We start from the raw sequence: 13,905 nt of genomic DNA on the forward strand, positions 1-13,905 counted from the left end.
CTGCTGTTTCCATTTTTCATTGTGTCATGACACCTTTCTGAGCAAACCTGATTGCTGGTTGTGTGTCAACATCCAGGAGGAAAAGCTCTGAGGTCTGGTGAGGAGTCCTGGCTGGATCTGGTTTCTGCTCAGGGCTGTTCATGTGGCTCAGTTGGTAGTTCCAGCTGATTTGGTGTTGTGGTGTGCACACAGTCACCGACTTGGTTTAATGTCTGCACAGAGGGTGCTGCAGCCCTGTGGCGCTGAACGTGTTGCTTGTGCTGTCCAGCTCTCTGCCTGTCTCTGGCACAGGTTCCTGCTTTGTCTGCAGGTCTGTCCTGCAATAATATGTGCATTCCTGAGGTGTAGAAGGGGAACTGGGACTTGGAGCACACTCTGCTTGAAATGCCAGCCCCGTCTCTGGTGGGAATCACAGGTGTGCAAGGTATCTGTGGGCATCCCCACCACCTCTTCCCTGTCTGTCACCACAGTGAATAATTTGTCTCCCGTCAGCATCCCAAAACACACCGAAAGATGGAAGCTCTGCATCTTGTATCTCACCTCTTCGGGGAACCTCTTATGTATTTTAATGAATGTGTCCTTGTTTTGTGCTGTCTTTCATTTGTAGTGCCAGTCTTTTTGATCCCACAGATAATTAGGAAAAAATGGCCCATAAAGCAAATTTTTCACAAAACTCAGGATAACAAACACCCTTTGACTTTGAAAAGAGGGTAAAAAACCTACTGGCTGCAGAGTTAGAAGGATGTTTGTAGATCTAAAATTTAAAGAAATATGTTTTATTTTCTTTGTATTAAGTGGTCTGATAGGAGTTCAAGTGAGCCATTGTCTTTCTCCCCAGATCAGAAAATGAGAACAGAGCCTGAATTCCCACTTCAGCAGATGTTTATCTCTGCTCTTAACTTATGTGGCTATATCATGATTTTTTGTGATGATCTGAGAGATCTTGTAAGATTAGAACTATTAAGAGCAGGTGTTCAGCTCTTTCATTTGCAGAGACAAGGTTGAAGAGAGGGCTCAAGGAGTATGGGACTCAAGAAATGGAAAGGTGATGAGAATCCGAAATTGGGAAAGGGGTCCTTGATTCATTTGGGAGCTGCTTTTTAGTTGTTTTTATGGTTGAGGGTAGGTGGAGATGCTAGAAGTCTTGTTTGTGCTTTTGCAGATTTTCAGATTTCTTCCAGAGGGAATGGAAGGCAGAATCTTGTGTAGTAATTTCCTGAAAATTTATTTGTTTGTATTAGCAAACATGCAGACTTTCTGGTTTTGTTGTGTTTCTCATAAGCAGCAAGAGTAAAAATTGCGGTGTTGTTTTGGAGTTGGTTATTACTGAAATAAATAGGGGTTTCTTTACATTGTCAGCATTGGGTTACCTTGAGACTTCTTGGGATTTGAGGGTTTTTGGGCTCTTTAATAGCACATGAAAAATACCTACTCCATTACAAGAGTCTGTGAAGGTTTGCTGGCCATGCAGGGACCCTCCCAGACCATTAGAGCCAAACATAGACTTCACCAAAGCTAGAAACCCCTTGCTGCTAAAGGTGCAGAACAATTCTTTGTTGAGATGAGAATGACGTGTTGAGACAAGCTAATTTGATCTGCAGGAATAAAGATAAGAACTCTGTTGGTGTAGCAAATCTGTTCTTATTAATAAAAATTGATTTTGACCTTTGTAGAGATACTAATTTCACCTCCTGTTAAAAGAAAATTGGGATGATTGCTCTGTGTCTGGCAAGACTTGAAAAATCCATCAGCGATCTTGATTTGTTTTGATGTGTTTTTTGGCCTTCTACTGAGTTTTGTATTTCTGTTTTTCATAAGTATTTGCTTGCAGGCAGTGTTGTTTGTTTGTTTGAATCCTCACTGTCTTGGCAGTTGAGTAGTGTTGCCCACAGGTCCCAGCATTGTTCTTCATTCCTGTATAACAGGACTCAAATAATAAAAATGAGACAATAATAATAAATGAGATTCCAATAATACAGATGCCTTTCCAATTCTGTTATCTGTAAGGCTTCCTTGCTGCTCTCTTTCATACAACTTTCCTTCTTTTTTCTGATTTTTACTAATTCTTAAATTAGAATATTTTCCTAAGTTACCATGCTTATTTAGCCTACTTCAGTGCCTTTGGCTCCTGTCATTAGGATGGTTTAGTGATAGTCTAGAAAATAATTCCCATGACTTTGACAAAAAAGTCTTTACAGAAACCTTATGCTCATAAACTAACACATATGCAGTCATTCCAGGCAGAAGAATAATCCACAGTCCAACCCATATGCATGGGTCAGGCAAAATGTCTGGACTGTGCTCAGTTGTCCCACATCAGAGAATAGGTTCAGGTAGGTTCCTGGGGGGAATTTCTTCTGTTGATATTGTATATCTAGGACTGGTAGCAAAATCTCTTAATTACCATATGAGGCAGACATTCAACTGTGTGTTTCAGGTGATTCTAGTAAAGAGCCACTAAACAGATGGGGAGAATTCATGCAGAATTCAGACTAGAACTAATTCATTTAATTGAAAAATTAGGCATCGCTGCCCTGTTGAGTGGGTATGAGTTAAAAGATAATGCTCCAGAATGCCAATTGCCTTGCCCAGGTTTTGTATAGTGAAGAACCAGACAGATTTTCTCTGAAGTCTTTATTTCTTCTGACTGTGTTTGCCGAGTAGTGCATCTCATCCTAAAAATGGGGATTGATTTTGTTCCATTATTTGCTTAATTTTTCTTTAATAAACTCTGGATCTAAAAAATAAGGAAAAAAGATATCTGACCTGCCCAGTTGTATGAACTGGTTTGGTTTGTGTAGATATTTGGAAAAGGAAAGAAGAGAGTATCAGAATTTAGCCCAATGTATACCCAAAGCCATCTGTTCCTCTCCTTGCAGCCCTTAGATGTTTATAGCACAACAGGGTGAACATGGGATGTCTGTCCTTCCTTCAGGACTATATTGTCTGTCCTTAAAATGAGAACAAAATGAAGGCAAAACATGTGGGCAGCCACAAGCTTCCATTGATTTGCAGCCTGGTTTATGTACTCAGTAGTTCCCAAAAAGCTTGGCAATCCTTAGCCCTCCTGGAAAGCCATCGTGGGGTTATGCTGGGCTGCTGTCACAGACTGAAGCTAAGGAACTTGGGATCCTTCAGGGGCAGGATTACAGTTTCTCAGAGCTTAACCCAGGAGCCTGTATCTCTGTGGTTGGACAGAGCCCAAAAAGGCAGTATAAAAGTAATAAATTTTTAATACCTGGAAGACAGAAAGCTTAATGAAGAAGTAATAAGTTGCAGCACTTTTTTTTCTTAGAAAAAATTGACTGGCTGTATTTTCTAAAATTTTCCTTCATTGAGCATTCTTCTCCTGTTGCTCTTTTAACATATCCTAAGGTGCTGATTTGGGACTGATTTTACAGAAACTAAGGAAGTTACACTACTGCCATTCAGGCTGAGAAAAGGAGAGTAGAGATTTTTCTGGAGAAAGCTTTTGTTAATTTTGCTAGTGGGTAGGGAGGGTCTGGAACAGCTGAGCGACTGCTCCACTGCTTCCAGCAGCATCTCCCTAGTAATGTAGCAAGGGAGATCCTGCTGTGTGCCTGCAGAGACAGGGGCACACAAACAGGTACAGCAGTGTTCTTGTCATCAGGTTAACAAAACTTGAGTGTCTCCCAGGTCTCATACCTGTGTTTTGCTGGCAGCATAAGCCATAAGCTTTTTAAACAAGGAAATAGCCTACCGTTTAAAAGAAGAGTAGGGTGGGATTTTATCACTGGCCACCACCACTCTGCTGATATGGATCCCATCCTTGATCTCTAGCAGCATCCAGGCTGGGAAGTTCTGAGCCCTTTGGAAAGCCAGCAAGCACATTTGGAGATCACCTCCTCTTTGAAGGGATGGTTTCTCTGCAGTCCTGGCATGATTCCAACCTGGATTACTCTGTTCTACCTGCTTAAAATCCCTCCCCCACATTTCCCTGGGTATGGCATGAACCCCTCCTGTTCTGCTGTGCTGCAATGTTCCCTTTTCAATTTCATACCACCTACCTGCAAGTTGATTTCTAGGTCATCTGTACCCCCATTTATTAATCAAGCTGGCTTCTTTATAATTATTTCAAAGGATCTTAATGTGACAGCAGTATGTGCACAGCCCTGGTGTACAGTACCTCCTCTTGGTTTCTATCTGCATCACCCAGCAGGCTGTGATCCCTTCGTATTCCTTTCACCAGTGAGGTTTTAGCTCATCCACATCAGTTGGAATTGACCTGTTGCCCCCTGTGACCATGTCCTTGTTGGTAGTGGAGCTAGAAAGGTTATCCTTGAGAAGAAGGGGGAACTGGTGCTCACTGAAGATGTGGAATCCACTAAAACTTAGGGATCTGTTTGGAAGGAACATAGAGATTTCCTTCCACAGCTGGCTTGCTAGAGAATATTATCACAGGGATTTTATTTTGTGACTCAAACTTCCATGCAAAGTCTGTACCTCTTCATTCATTTCATATTTCTTTTTTTTCCTTCCTCTTGGCATGTCAGTGTTTTCATTAATGTATCAACTGCACAGAAGCTGTTGTTGCTTTGTTGTTTCAAGGAAATCCTTGAAATCTGTGTCTTTTTTTGTGACTTTCAGGCAGAATTGGGTGCTTCACTTCCCCCCCGTCTGCAAGTATTTCTCTTCACACTGTAAAATCAATTAGTTCTGGGTACTTTTTCTTGAATCTGACTGCTGCTAACACTGTGTTTGTTTCATTAACAGATTAGCTTCACAGGAAACCTGTCGTCGACAGCCTGCCCAGTGAGAAATCTCCAAAGAGAAGCTGAGGACAAACAACATCTTGAAGACAGTCCATGGGGACTGTACCAGATCCTCTGAGATCTGCCAAGCTTTCCCTGGTCTCAACTTCTGCAGAGGAGGAACACCTGGGAGACCTGCAGCCTGCTAAGCACCAGCCCCAGGCCCCCAGTGGCGAGAGGGCCAGCAATGGCTTCCCGTGCGTACCGTCCAGCTCCGCTGGGGTCGGCTTGTTCCACCTGAGCTGCACAGCCGCTGCCAGCTCACAGAGGTGCGAGCAGTGCCACACAGATGATGACAGCCAGCAGGAAGCCTTTTCTCCCAGGCTGGCCAGCGCAGCTGCAGAGGGGCATCCTGCAGATATAAAGCCTGCTGATTGTTCCCAGCCAGCGGGCATCGCGGCGCCGGCGGTGCCAGCCCTTGCTGCCACAGGAGCCCTCTCGGTGGGGCAAGGGCCAGAGATGATGCCAGCCCCCCAGAGCTCCCGGCAGTTTGTGCAAGGCAGCCAGGCCAAAATGAGCTCCCTGACACAAATAGATGACTCTGGCTTGAAACCTCAGGGAACTGATGATCAGCCAGTACTTGAAGTGTTAAATTATTCTTCCCCGGGTGATCCTGTCGGGGTTAATCCATTCTGTCATACTTCTCAGGCAAACCTTCTGCAAAGAGGGGAAAAAGACAGAGAGGGAGAGAAAAATGGTTCTGCTGTGTGTCAGTCAGCCTTGGCAGCAGGGCAAACTGAAGCTGACCCGGGGAGAGACTTGCAGACCAGTCTGGAGGCCAAAAGCGGGACTGCAGACACACCACAGTTGCATCCCCCAGATAAAACTGAAGTGGTGCAGAGCAGCGAGGCACCAGCCCAGTCCAGCCACGGGAGTCCACATCCTGTACATATCTTGGAGCCCAGGCCTGGGAGTCCAAACCCCACCCAGCTCTCCAAATTCAGAGAAACAGGTACAATGACAGCTCAGCCAGAGAGCAGCCCTTTTACTCAGGAAGCTGTAAGCAGGACATGGCGGGATGCTGAGGTTCAGGCTGTGGCTACTGTGGAGAGCAAATCGGCTTCCACCAGTCCCAGCATCTTTGCTGCCTTCTTAAAAGGGAATTGTCCTCCAGAGGAGAAGGAAGAACTGCACATAATTTACCAAGGAGGTATGGGGCTGAGCCAGGCTGCACTTACTGACAGTTTATCCTCACAACAAAACTCTCCATGTTCTCCTGGTAACACATCAAAGTCGACTGTTGTGGCTGTGACTGCTTCAGCCCAAACCCAGCCTGTCAAACTGCCGGGGTTCCCACCTGATGTGGCATCTCCAGTATCAGCAGATAACGCAAAACCTGTTGCCCCCTGCTCCCCTGCAGCTGTTGCCGCTCAAGGAACATCTGTGGGTAATGCCAAAATGACCAGTGCAGCCTGTGATGTCAAGGCTGCTGCTCAGCTGCCAAAGGATGCTCCAGTCCCACCAAAGCTCATCCCAGTTGAGCAGCTTGGAGTTGACTCCAGTAATCAAATTCCATCACAGTCTGGGACTGGCGCAGGTGAGCCAAGCACCACTTCCACTTACGCTGTCCCAGGAACCCAGAACAACGTGCGAGATCTCATTCCTCATGCAGGAAGCAGCCGGTCACCTTCACTCTCTGGCAAGGACAGTGAAGCCAAGCAGAAGGAGATCATGGGCAGCTCTGAGCAAAAGCCTGTGCAAAGCAAGGGTGCAAGTCAAGGGCAGGCCAGTCCTAATCAATCTGTGGTGAAACCAAAGGAAGAAAACTTGGTGGTGCTTGATCCTAAAGGAGGGCTGAATGTTAGCAGCCAGCCTGCCGCAGTCCGTGCAAAGGCGTGCCCACAGGATGCAGGTGGGAAGGACAGCGGGGGCCACAGAGACAGCGGCCAGTCTCAGATGGCTGGTGGCCAGAACCTGCAGGCAGGACTGACGCCCGAGCTGAGTGTGAGTTCTGCAAGCATTGCCCCATCCATGGCAGCATCGGCAGCTCCCCAGCAACAGCGCCTCCAGGCCAGGCAGTCCGGACACGATCTCCAAGTGGTTCCTGCTTCCTCCCAGGCTGTGCCAAACCTGGGAGAGAACAAAAAGCATTCCACCCCAGCCATGGAGGCAAAAGTACAGGTGAAGCAGTCCAAACACGTCAGGGATGTTGTTTGGGATGAGCAAGGAATGACATGGGAGGTTTATGGTGCTTCCCTCGATCCAGAATCCTTGGGAATTGCCATCCAGAACCACTTACAGAGACAAATACGGGAACACGAGAAACTGATCCGGGCCCAGAACAGTCAGACCCGGAAATCCATTTCCTCAGATACATCCTCAAATAAAAAACTGAAAGGGAGGCAGCACAACATGTTCCAGTCCATGCTGCAGAATTTTAGGCGTCCTAATTGCTGCGTCCGACCTGCTCCTTCTTCTGTGTTAGACTGACATGGTTTGCAGGGGTGCCTAAATACCTGTGGGGGTGGCGAGAATCCCTCACCTCAAGTCCTAGTGTTTGGTTGTGTGATTGGAGTTGTGATGCAACAGTGGAAAATGATTTCCCTTTATTTTCTGACTAGCCACAGGCTCCATCCTGCCATTATTATTGTCACAGCTGGTGTATTTCCACATTATGCCCCAACCTTGACTGCTGTCAGATGAAATGTGAGGCACTTAGCAAAAGCACAAATTTCAATTGCCACCTTGCTGCCGGGAGAGCAGCACCTTCTGATAAAGCAGGAAGCAGAGGGATTGTCAGAATTATGGGAATTTATTTATGTGCATTATGAGGTCTTACTCAAAGGGGTGGACTTGGGGGAAGCGGAGGGAGGTGGAATTAAGGCTCAACAGCTGTAAAGACCTAACACAAGACAACTTTCCTGGTTTGTAAGTTACCTGTGCTGAGGCAAGTCCATGAGCAGGCTATGGACATTGATCACTGAGCAGCCTCGTTTCTGTTGATACTGTGGGGTGCTGTTCTCAGGTGAGCCCCAGGGAGCCTGGTCTTCCCCTCCTATTGAAATGCAGAACCAGGCAAAGAATGAGGATCAAGACTGAAGGATTCTCTCTTTGGGAAAAGCTAGGTCAGTGGGATGCTGATGGCCAGAAGGGGAGGTGAGAGAAATGCTTTTTGTCCCCTGCAGTGGCCACTTCTAAGGTATAAGCCGTCGAGGCACAGGAGAGCGCAGCGCTAGATGGACCTGCACCCAGCAGGATGGTGCCCACCCTTTCTCTGGTACTCCTGCCAAGTCTTTAAAAAGCAGGGAGCTGTTCTGCCTCCTCAGGTGGGGTGGGCAGCCCCTGCTCCCAGCCTCCCATGGCACTGGGCACCTCTGTTCTAAATCACTCTTTAAAGTGATGTGGATCTTTCTTCTCTCTCCAGAGATGCACAGTAATGTTTTCCCATAGCAGCAGGCTTTCCTGTGCATTTGGGTCCATGAGCCTCTGTCTAGCGTGTTATACTGACTCTTTTGTCCCTTTTAAATCCTTAGCCAAATCTCCTGGGTTTTTATTCAGTATTTTGGTGCTTTTCTTGCTGCTTTTCATAACCTGAATACAATTTATTTAGTATATGTGTTATTTTGTTTTACCTAACACTCTATATTATGAACCATTATACTGTTAACTTGAAAAATTTGCAGCAGTACTGAAATCTTGAGACAATCTTTGCCGTATTTCTGAACTTAGTTATAGAAACTGCTAATAAATGGTAGCTTAGTGACTGTTTCTCCAGAAGTATGATACACAATAATGTCTCAAATATATGCCGGTCTCATTTCTCAATAATATTTTTCAGCTTGGGAAATGTATTTCCCAGTAGCTTTGTATTTTGTCCACTAGAGTTCATTATGGGAGGCTGGGGAACTCCTGCAGTTTATAGAAAATTTAGTTATCAATCCTGCAAAGCACTGATGATTTGGATGTTGTAATCCTGCAGAGTACTAGAGTTAAATAGGAGATACTTTTAGTCCATTAAAGATTTTTCATGAATCATGATGATAATTTATTTCTGTCTCTAGTACCACACACCTGACTTACTATGTAGATCTTACTCTTACAATTTATTCCAAATCTTACAGGTTTACACCGTGTAAATGAGTATTAGTATCTTTTTTCTTTTTTTTTTTTTTTTCTGTGAAGTGGTCCCCAGTTATTTAGGAGGCCAGACTTCTTGAGTGTATCAACTGCCCAACCTTCATAGTAGCTGTTTGGAGGCAATTTTTCGCCAGCAGAAAAGTAAAATACTGTAAGATACAACATTTTAACCCAGTGCAATGAAAAGTGTTGTCCCTAAGCATAGTACTGAATTGACTTGTAGTTTTCCTCAGATATATACCAGAGGGCTTTATTAATTGAACGTCCTTGTTCAATTTTTGTATGTTACTTCAAGTCCTCTCCTACTTGTGGTGCTGAGTTTTTAATTCTGAAACACCACATTAGAGAGCGTCTTCCCACCTCTGCCTACCAGGAGGAAAGTCTCCAATATTTTTTCTGTTAGTACTACTGTTCCACCCACTTCCTAGCAGTGTCTGAGATGTGAGTTTCATGTGAAATTCTGTGTGGGATTAATATTGACAGTATCATTAGGTCAGGTTAATTGACATGTTCAGTGTCTCTTCCCACATTGTGTCCGTGTCAGCCCTGACGAGGTTCCCCAAGTTGCCTGCAGTTCTTGCTGTGTTCTGTCCAGGTCCAAGGCTCTGTGCTGCTTCTTTTGCCTCCCTTCTGCCCCATCCCTTGCTAGCTGCTGCCAACCTGTCTTCCTGTGAAGCCGTGTCCCTTGGCTCAGCTCGCGTCCCCCACTGCGTTCGCCTTGCTGTAGCTGTGAGCCAGCTTATTCTGAACTGTCCCTTTACAAATATGCTCAGTCTGAATATACAAATGGATTGTCCTACTTTTTTCTTCCAGAGGAGAATAAACAGCTGTCACTTATTCACTAATTTCCATGAATTTTATCCTTTAGTGTCAGCTCTGCAAAGTATTTCTGGGATATGGGTATGAGTTGCTTTATTGAGACCAAACTAGGCTTGACAATGAATGAGCAGGATGCTGGAGCAGCTCTGGACTTACTGCTTCTTTGCAAGGAATGAGAGATCTCCCCTGGTTCCTTGCAGCTTCTTTTAGTTGTGAGTCTTCAGTAGCTGGTCCACCTTCCCTTCCTCACACCAAATGACCTTTCTTCAAGGAAAATTTCAACCAGTGCATTCGTACTACAAAGTGCCGATGGACAAGTTCCTGAGTGGGTGCATGGATGCACCTGAGCAACTGCATGGGCATAACTGAAACAACATGTAGTGCTCAGCCTGACTTCTGGGCAAATATGAGTGCAAAGATGCAAATTGTCCATGGCGCTGTCTGGTGGCTGCAGAAGTCCTGCAGACGTGTGTTGGATGCCAAGCAATAAAGTGCCAAAAGCCAACACATAAAAGTGAGTCGATAATCACCAGCACATCTCATGGAAAATATTTTAGGTTTTGACTGTGCCTTGCTAGGGCAGAGTGTTGGCAACCTGCTGGTTTGACACTGGTGGTTAGTGCTTTCTCCTGCATACAATGTCTAGGTGACAATGTGAATCCTCACTGACGACACATCTTTCACCAGCAGCAGAACAGCCACATTGGGGGTAGCAGTTAGCAAATCTTATGCATTTGAGTGTGCTTATAGCAGCCAAGAAAGGCTTTTCTTGGTGTCACATCAGTCTCAAAAATGAAAATGCGCTTGGAGTAGCGATATGGCAGAGAGTAGGTGGAGATGATCCGTGTGCCACCACCCCATTCTTTTTCTCTGCCCAATGACTCAGAATCATGTTGCATTAGTTAGATGGGCAATAACCAAGGAAATCCATTTGGGCTAATTGAGGCTTCAGAACAGAAAATACTTTGTCATTCCCAAGAACAAATCTATATGAAAAAAAAAAAAATGCAAACCTGTGTTGCAGCCTAGCCAGTGGAAATAACTCTAAATTTTTTTTTTTTCAGTTGCATCTTCCAGGAAGGGCGATGTAGCAAGATGCATTAATAGAAGCAGTGAATAAGAATGGAAGATATACTTCTACTTTCACTTAGGGGGATTTCCACTAGATGCCCCCTAGATCCAAAGATGAGAATAAGCACGTTTCAGTGTTGCCAATACAATACCTGAGTTGAAGGAACATCTCATTGCAGGCAGTTTGCAATATAGTCCTGGATTTCATGTGAGGCTGTGATCTCAATCTGTGTGCACTTGGTTGGAATCTGCCAGCTTTGTGTAGTTTGGGCTCAGGTGCTGAAGTTCTGCTTCATTTCTGCTGACTTGATTTGGAAAAGAGTGGGGAAAGAGCTGAAGGGACAAGAAGGGCAATATCTGTCTTCTCCATTTCAGGAGAAGAAAACATTCTTTTGAACAGAAAGAAGAAACTGCTGAGAAACATGGGATGGGGAGGACTAAAACAGAAGTAAAATAAAGTTGGTGTAGGTGTTTCACAATGAATTCCCATTCTTATGTCTGTGTTTCCCTCTTGTTTTCTGACCTCATGTATTTTTTTATTTGTTGGCATCCCATGTCTTTTAGGAAAATGAATATTTCCAAAGGCTGTATGTTTTGCTATTATTTACAGATATATCCAAATAGGATTCAGCAAAATCTCTAAGCAGTCAACCTGTTTGTTACTGCCACTAAAGCATAAGAGCTTGTAAAATGCACCGTTTGAAGAAGTATATTGAAGGAATTAAAAAAATTGAATATATGCTCTAAAGCCAGCACTAACTTTTCTCTTGAGTTTCATTACTATGTTGAAGTGTTAGAGGTGGAAATCCAACTGACAATCAGTATTGATGAGGAATTCAAATTGGCTGCCACTGGTTTTCAGTTTGGAAACTTCATGGAATGTACCGTACCAGTGTTTCATTAGTTAGCTCAGTATATGCAAGGTTTGTATGAAAGTACAAATTTTATGAACTTATTAGTTCCATTATCTTGTTTTGTGTCTATCCTTCTACACCATTTAAAAATCAACACAAAAAGCTACCACAACAGAGTAACTTTTGCACACAGCTTGTGGGAATGGCTGCTCTGAATGACAGACAACTGATTGGCAGACTCTGTGGGCTTAGAAGGTTAAGGGCTGTGGTCTGAGGGAAACTCTTCCCTCCTTTTCCCTACCTCCCCATTTCAGTAACCAGTCTCTGCTGGTTTATTTTTTGGTGTCTCTGTGATGCCTGTATGAGTGGTCAGTATTTTCAGTTGTCCCAAAGACATGAAGATAGATCCTTACTCAAATATTGCACACTACAAAATATCTCTGGTGCCATTGGATGCTGTGGTGTGACCTGAAGGTCAGGTCCGGCAACTTGGACTGGCTTCACTATTCTTTTAGGGGCCTAAATTATCCCCCTTGAGTCACTGTAGAAGTTTAAAAGGAAGACTGAAGTACTACAGCTGAATTGAGCCAAACTGATTTTCTTTTTTTTTTTAACTCTGAGATATATTGGTTTTTCTGCTTTATGTTTTTCTGAGTAGCTCTTCCTTCCTAAAAGAAGGATGCTGGGATTTTGCATCAAATCCCAGCAAAGAAGATTTTGCAAAGTGAAACCTACTTTTCATCAGTCAGGCTTCTTTAAAGAAAAGTGATGTTACTACTGAGCCAAATCACAGAGGAAATATTTTTCCTCTAGGTATACTTCTGATGTAGGTAAGCTTATATGTGTGTTCCTGTTTAAAAGGCAAGGACGTGTGTGCAGGTTTCATGCATCACTCACACACTAATATGATTTTTTCCCTTTGCCCTTCTGATGCAATGCTGGAGGCTTAGCATTTTCCACAACCTTGAGACAAGTTTAAATCCTTCTCCTTCTCTGGTCTCTAAAAAGCAGACTTTGGGTGATAGGAAGCATCTGATCTTAGGAACAGAATCACATCAATTAATCCCTATTTGAAATATAAGACCTAAGTTTTTGTTAGCTTTCTGCTAAGGCTGACACTCCTTGGAGTAGAAATAAATGACAAACCTGCCTGCAAAGTCTCCAGCAGTTGTCTGCTGCAGAATACGAGCCTCTCAGGTACTTCTCAGCAGGTCTGCTATAAGAGGTGGCCCTTCTGCTGGAGGGTCCTCATGACACTTCCCTTAGCTCAGTTCACAATCAATACTTTCGAGTACATCAGAAGCAGGTTTAGACACTGCCCTGAGGAATTTCTGTAAAATAGAACAGTTTGTGTGTTTGTGGCACATAAAATCACTGAGTCTGAGTTGTGAAGTAATGGTCTCAGAGACACTGAACAATATTGGAAATTTCTGCCCAGAATTAAAGGTAGGGAATGTATCTGAACTTTTAATTTCAAAGTCTATGGCCATGAGTCAGCCAGCATCAGAAGAAAACCAACTTGGAGGCTTCTAACAACTAATTATTGTGGCTTTATTAATTTTATAGTTACACTGATTGAATGTGATGTACTGTACAAAATAAAAGCTAGTCTTAGGCTACCAGCATTCATGGCATTCATATGAGACATATCAACAAAAGTTTGCATGTGAAAAGTCTTAAAGTGATACTAAAGCAATGTTACCCACCTGACTGAGTCCCTTAGGAATTTAATGTTTTGCTGTTTCACATCTGGTTTCCATGCTGAGTACAATAAAATGAGCACTGTCTTAATTATTCTGGGTCTCTGTTTGTAGGCTGAGATGGGAAAAGAAAGGACTTTTAAGGGTGAGCATTCTGCCAGAATTTATAGATGTGTGTAGGTCAGAGCAGCTACGAAGGGCTTTCTGGATTCAGGCCTGAGATATGGCACCTTGCAAAGCTCACCGTGGTGGTGGAAGCTTCCATGTGCTGTCCCTGCTGGAGAAAAGACCTGTCTGCTTCCTTCTGTGTAAGTGCACCTGCCTTTGCACAGCTGCTCAGGAGCACAGGCTCTGCTGCATCAGCTGCTGCTCTGCCCTTTGGCACCAAGTCACTGAGCCTTTCAACACCTCCCTGCCACACAGCCACATGTTACTCACCCAGCACAGCCACCCCTGAGCCGAGGTGCAAAAGGCAGCGCTTTAACCCTGTGGCAGGTGGTCACCACCACCCACCAGTGTGCCTGCGCACCACACACGAAGGCGAGAGCGTTAGCATCACAGTAACCATTTTCCAACACAAAAAAGGGGAGTTTTGTCTCATGGTACAATATA

At 44.3% G+C, this 13,905-nt stretch overlaps 1 protein-coding gene across 4 annotated transcripts in view; it reads left to right on the forward strand.

The window, feature by feature from the left end:
- The window catches only part of GPRIN3 (GPRIN family member 3), a 33,093-nt gene extending 19,709 nt beyond the window's left edge, over positions 1-13,384 (forward strand). For all 4 annotated transcript variants that reach the window (XM_030271728.4, XM_030271729.4, XM_072928608.1 and 1 more), the window contains one exon: positions 4,735-13,384. In XM_030271728.4, the coding sequence (XP_030127588.4) occupies positions 4,827-7,202 (2,376 nt within the window). In that variant the 5' untranslated portion in view covers positions 4,735-4,826 and the 3' untranslated portion in view covers positions 7,203-13,384. The remainder of the gene's footprint in view (positions 1-4,734) is intronic.
- The last annotated feature ends 521 nt before the right edge of the window (positions 13,385-13,905 follow it).

This window comes from Taeniopygia guttata, chromosome 4 (genome assembly GCF_048771995.1).
Source record: "Taeniopygia guttata chromosome 4, bTaeGut7.mat, whole genome shotgun sequence".
NCBI lineage: Eukaryota > Metazoa > Chordata > Aves > Passeriformes > Estrildidae > Taeniopygia > Taeniopygia guttata.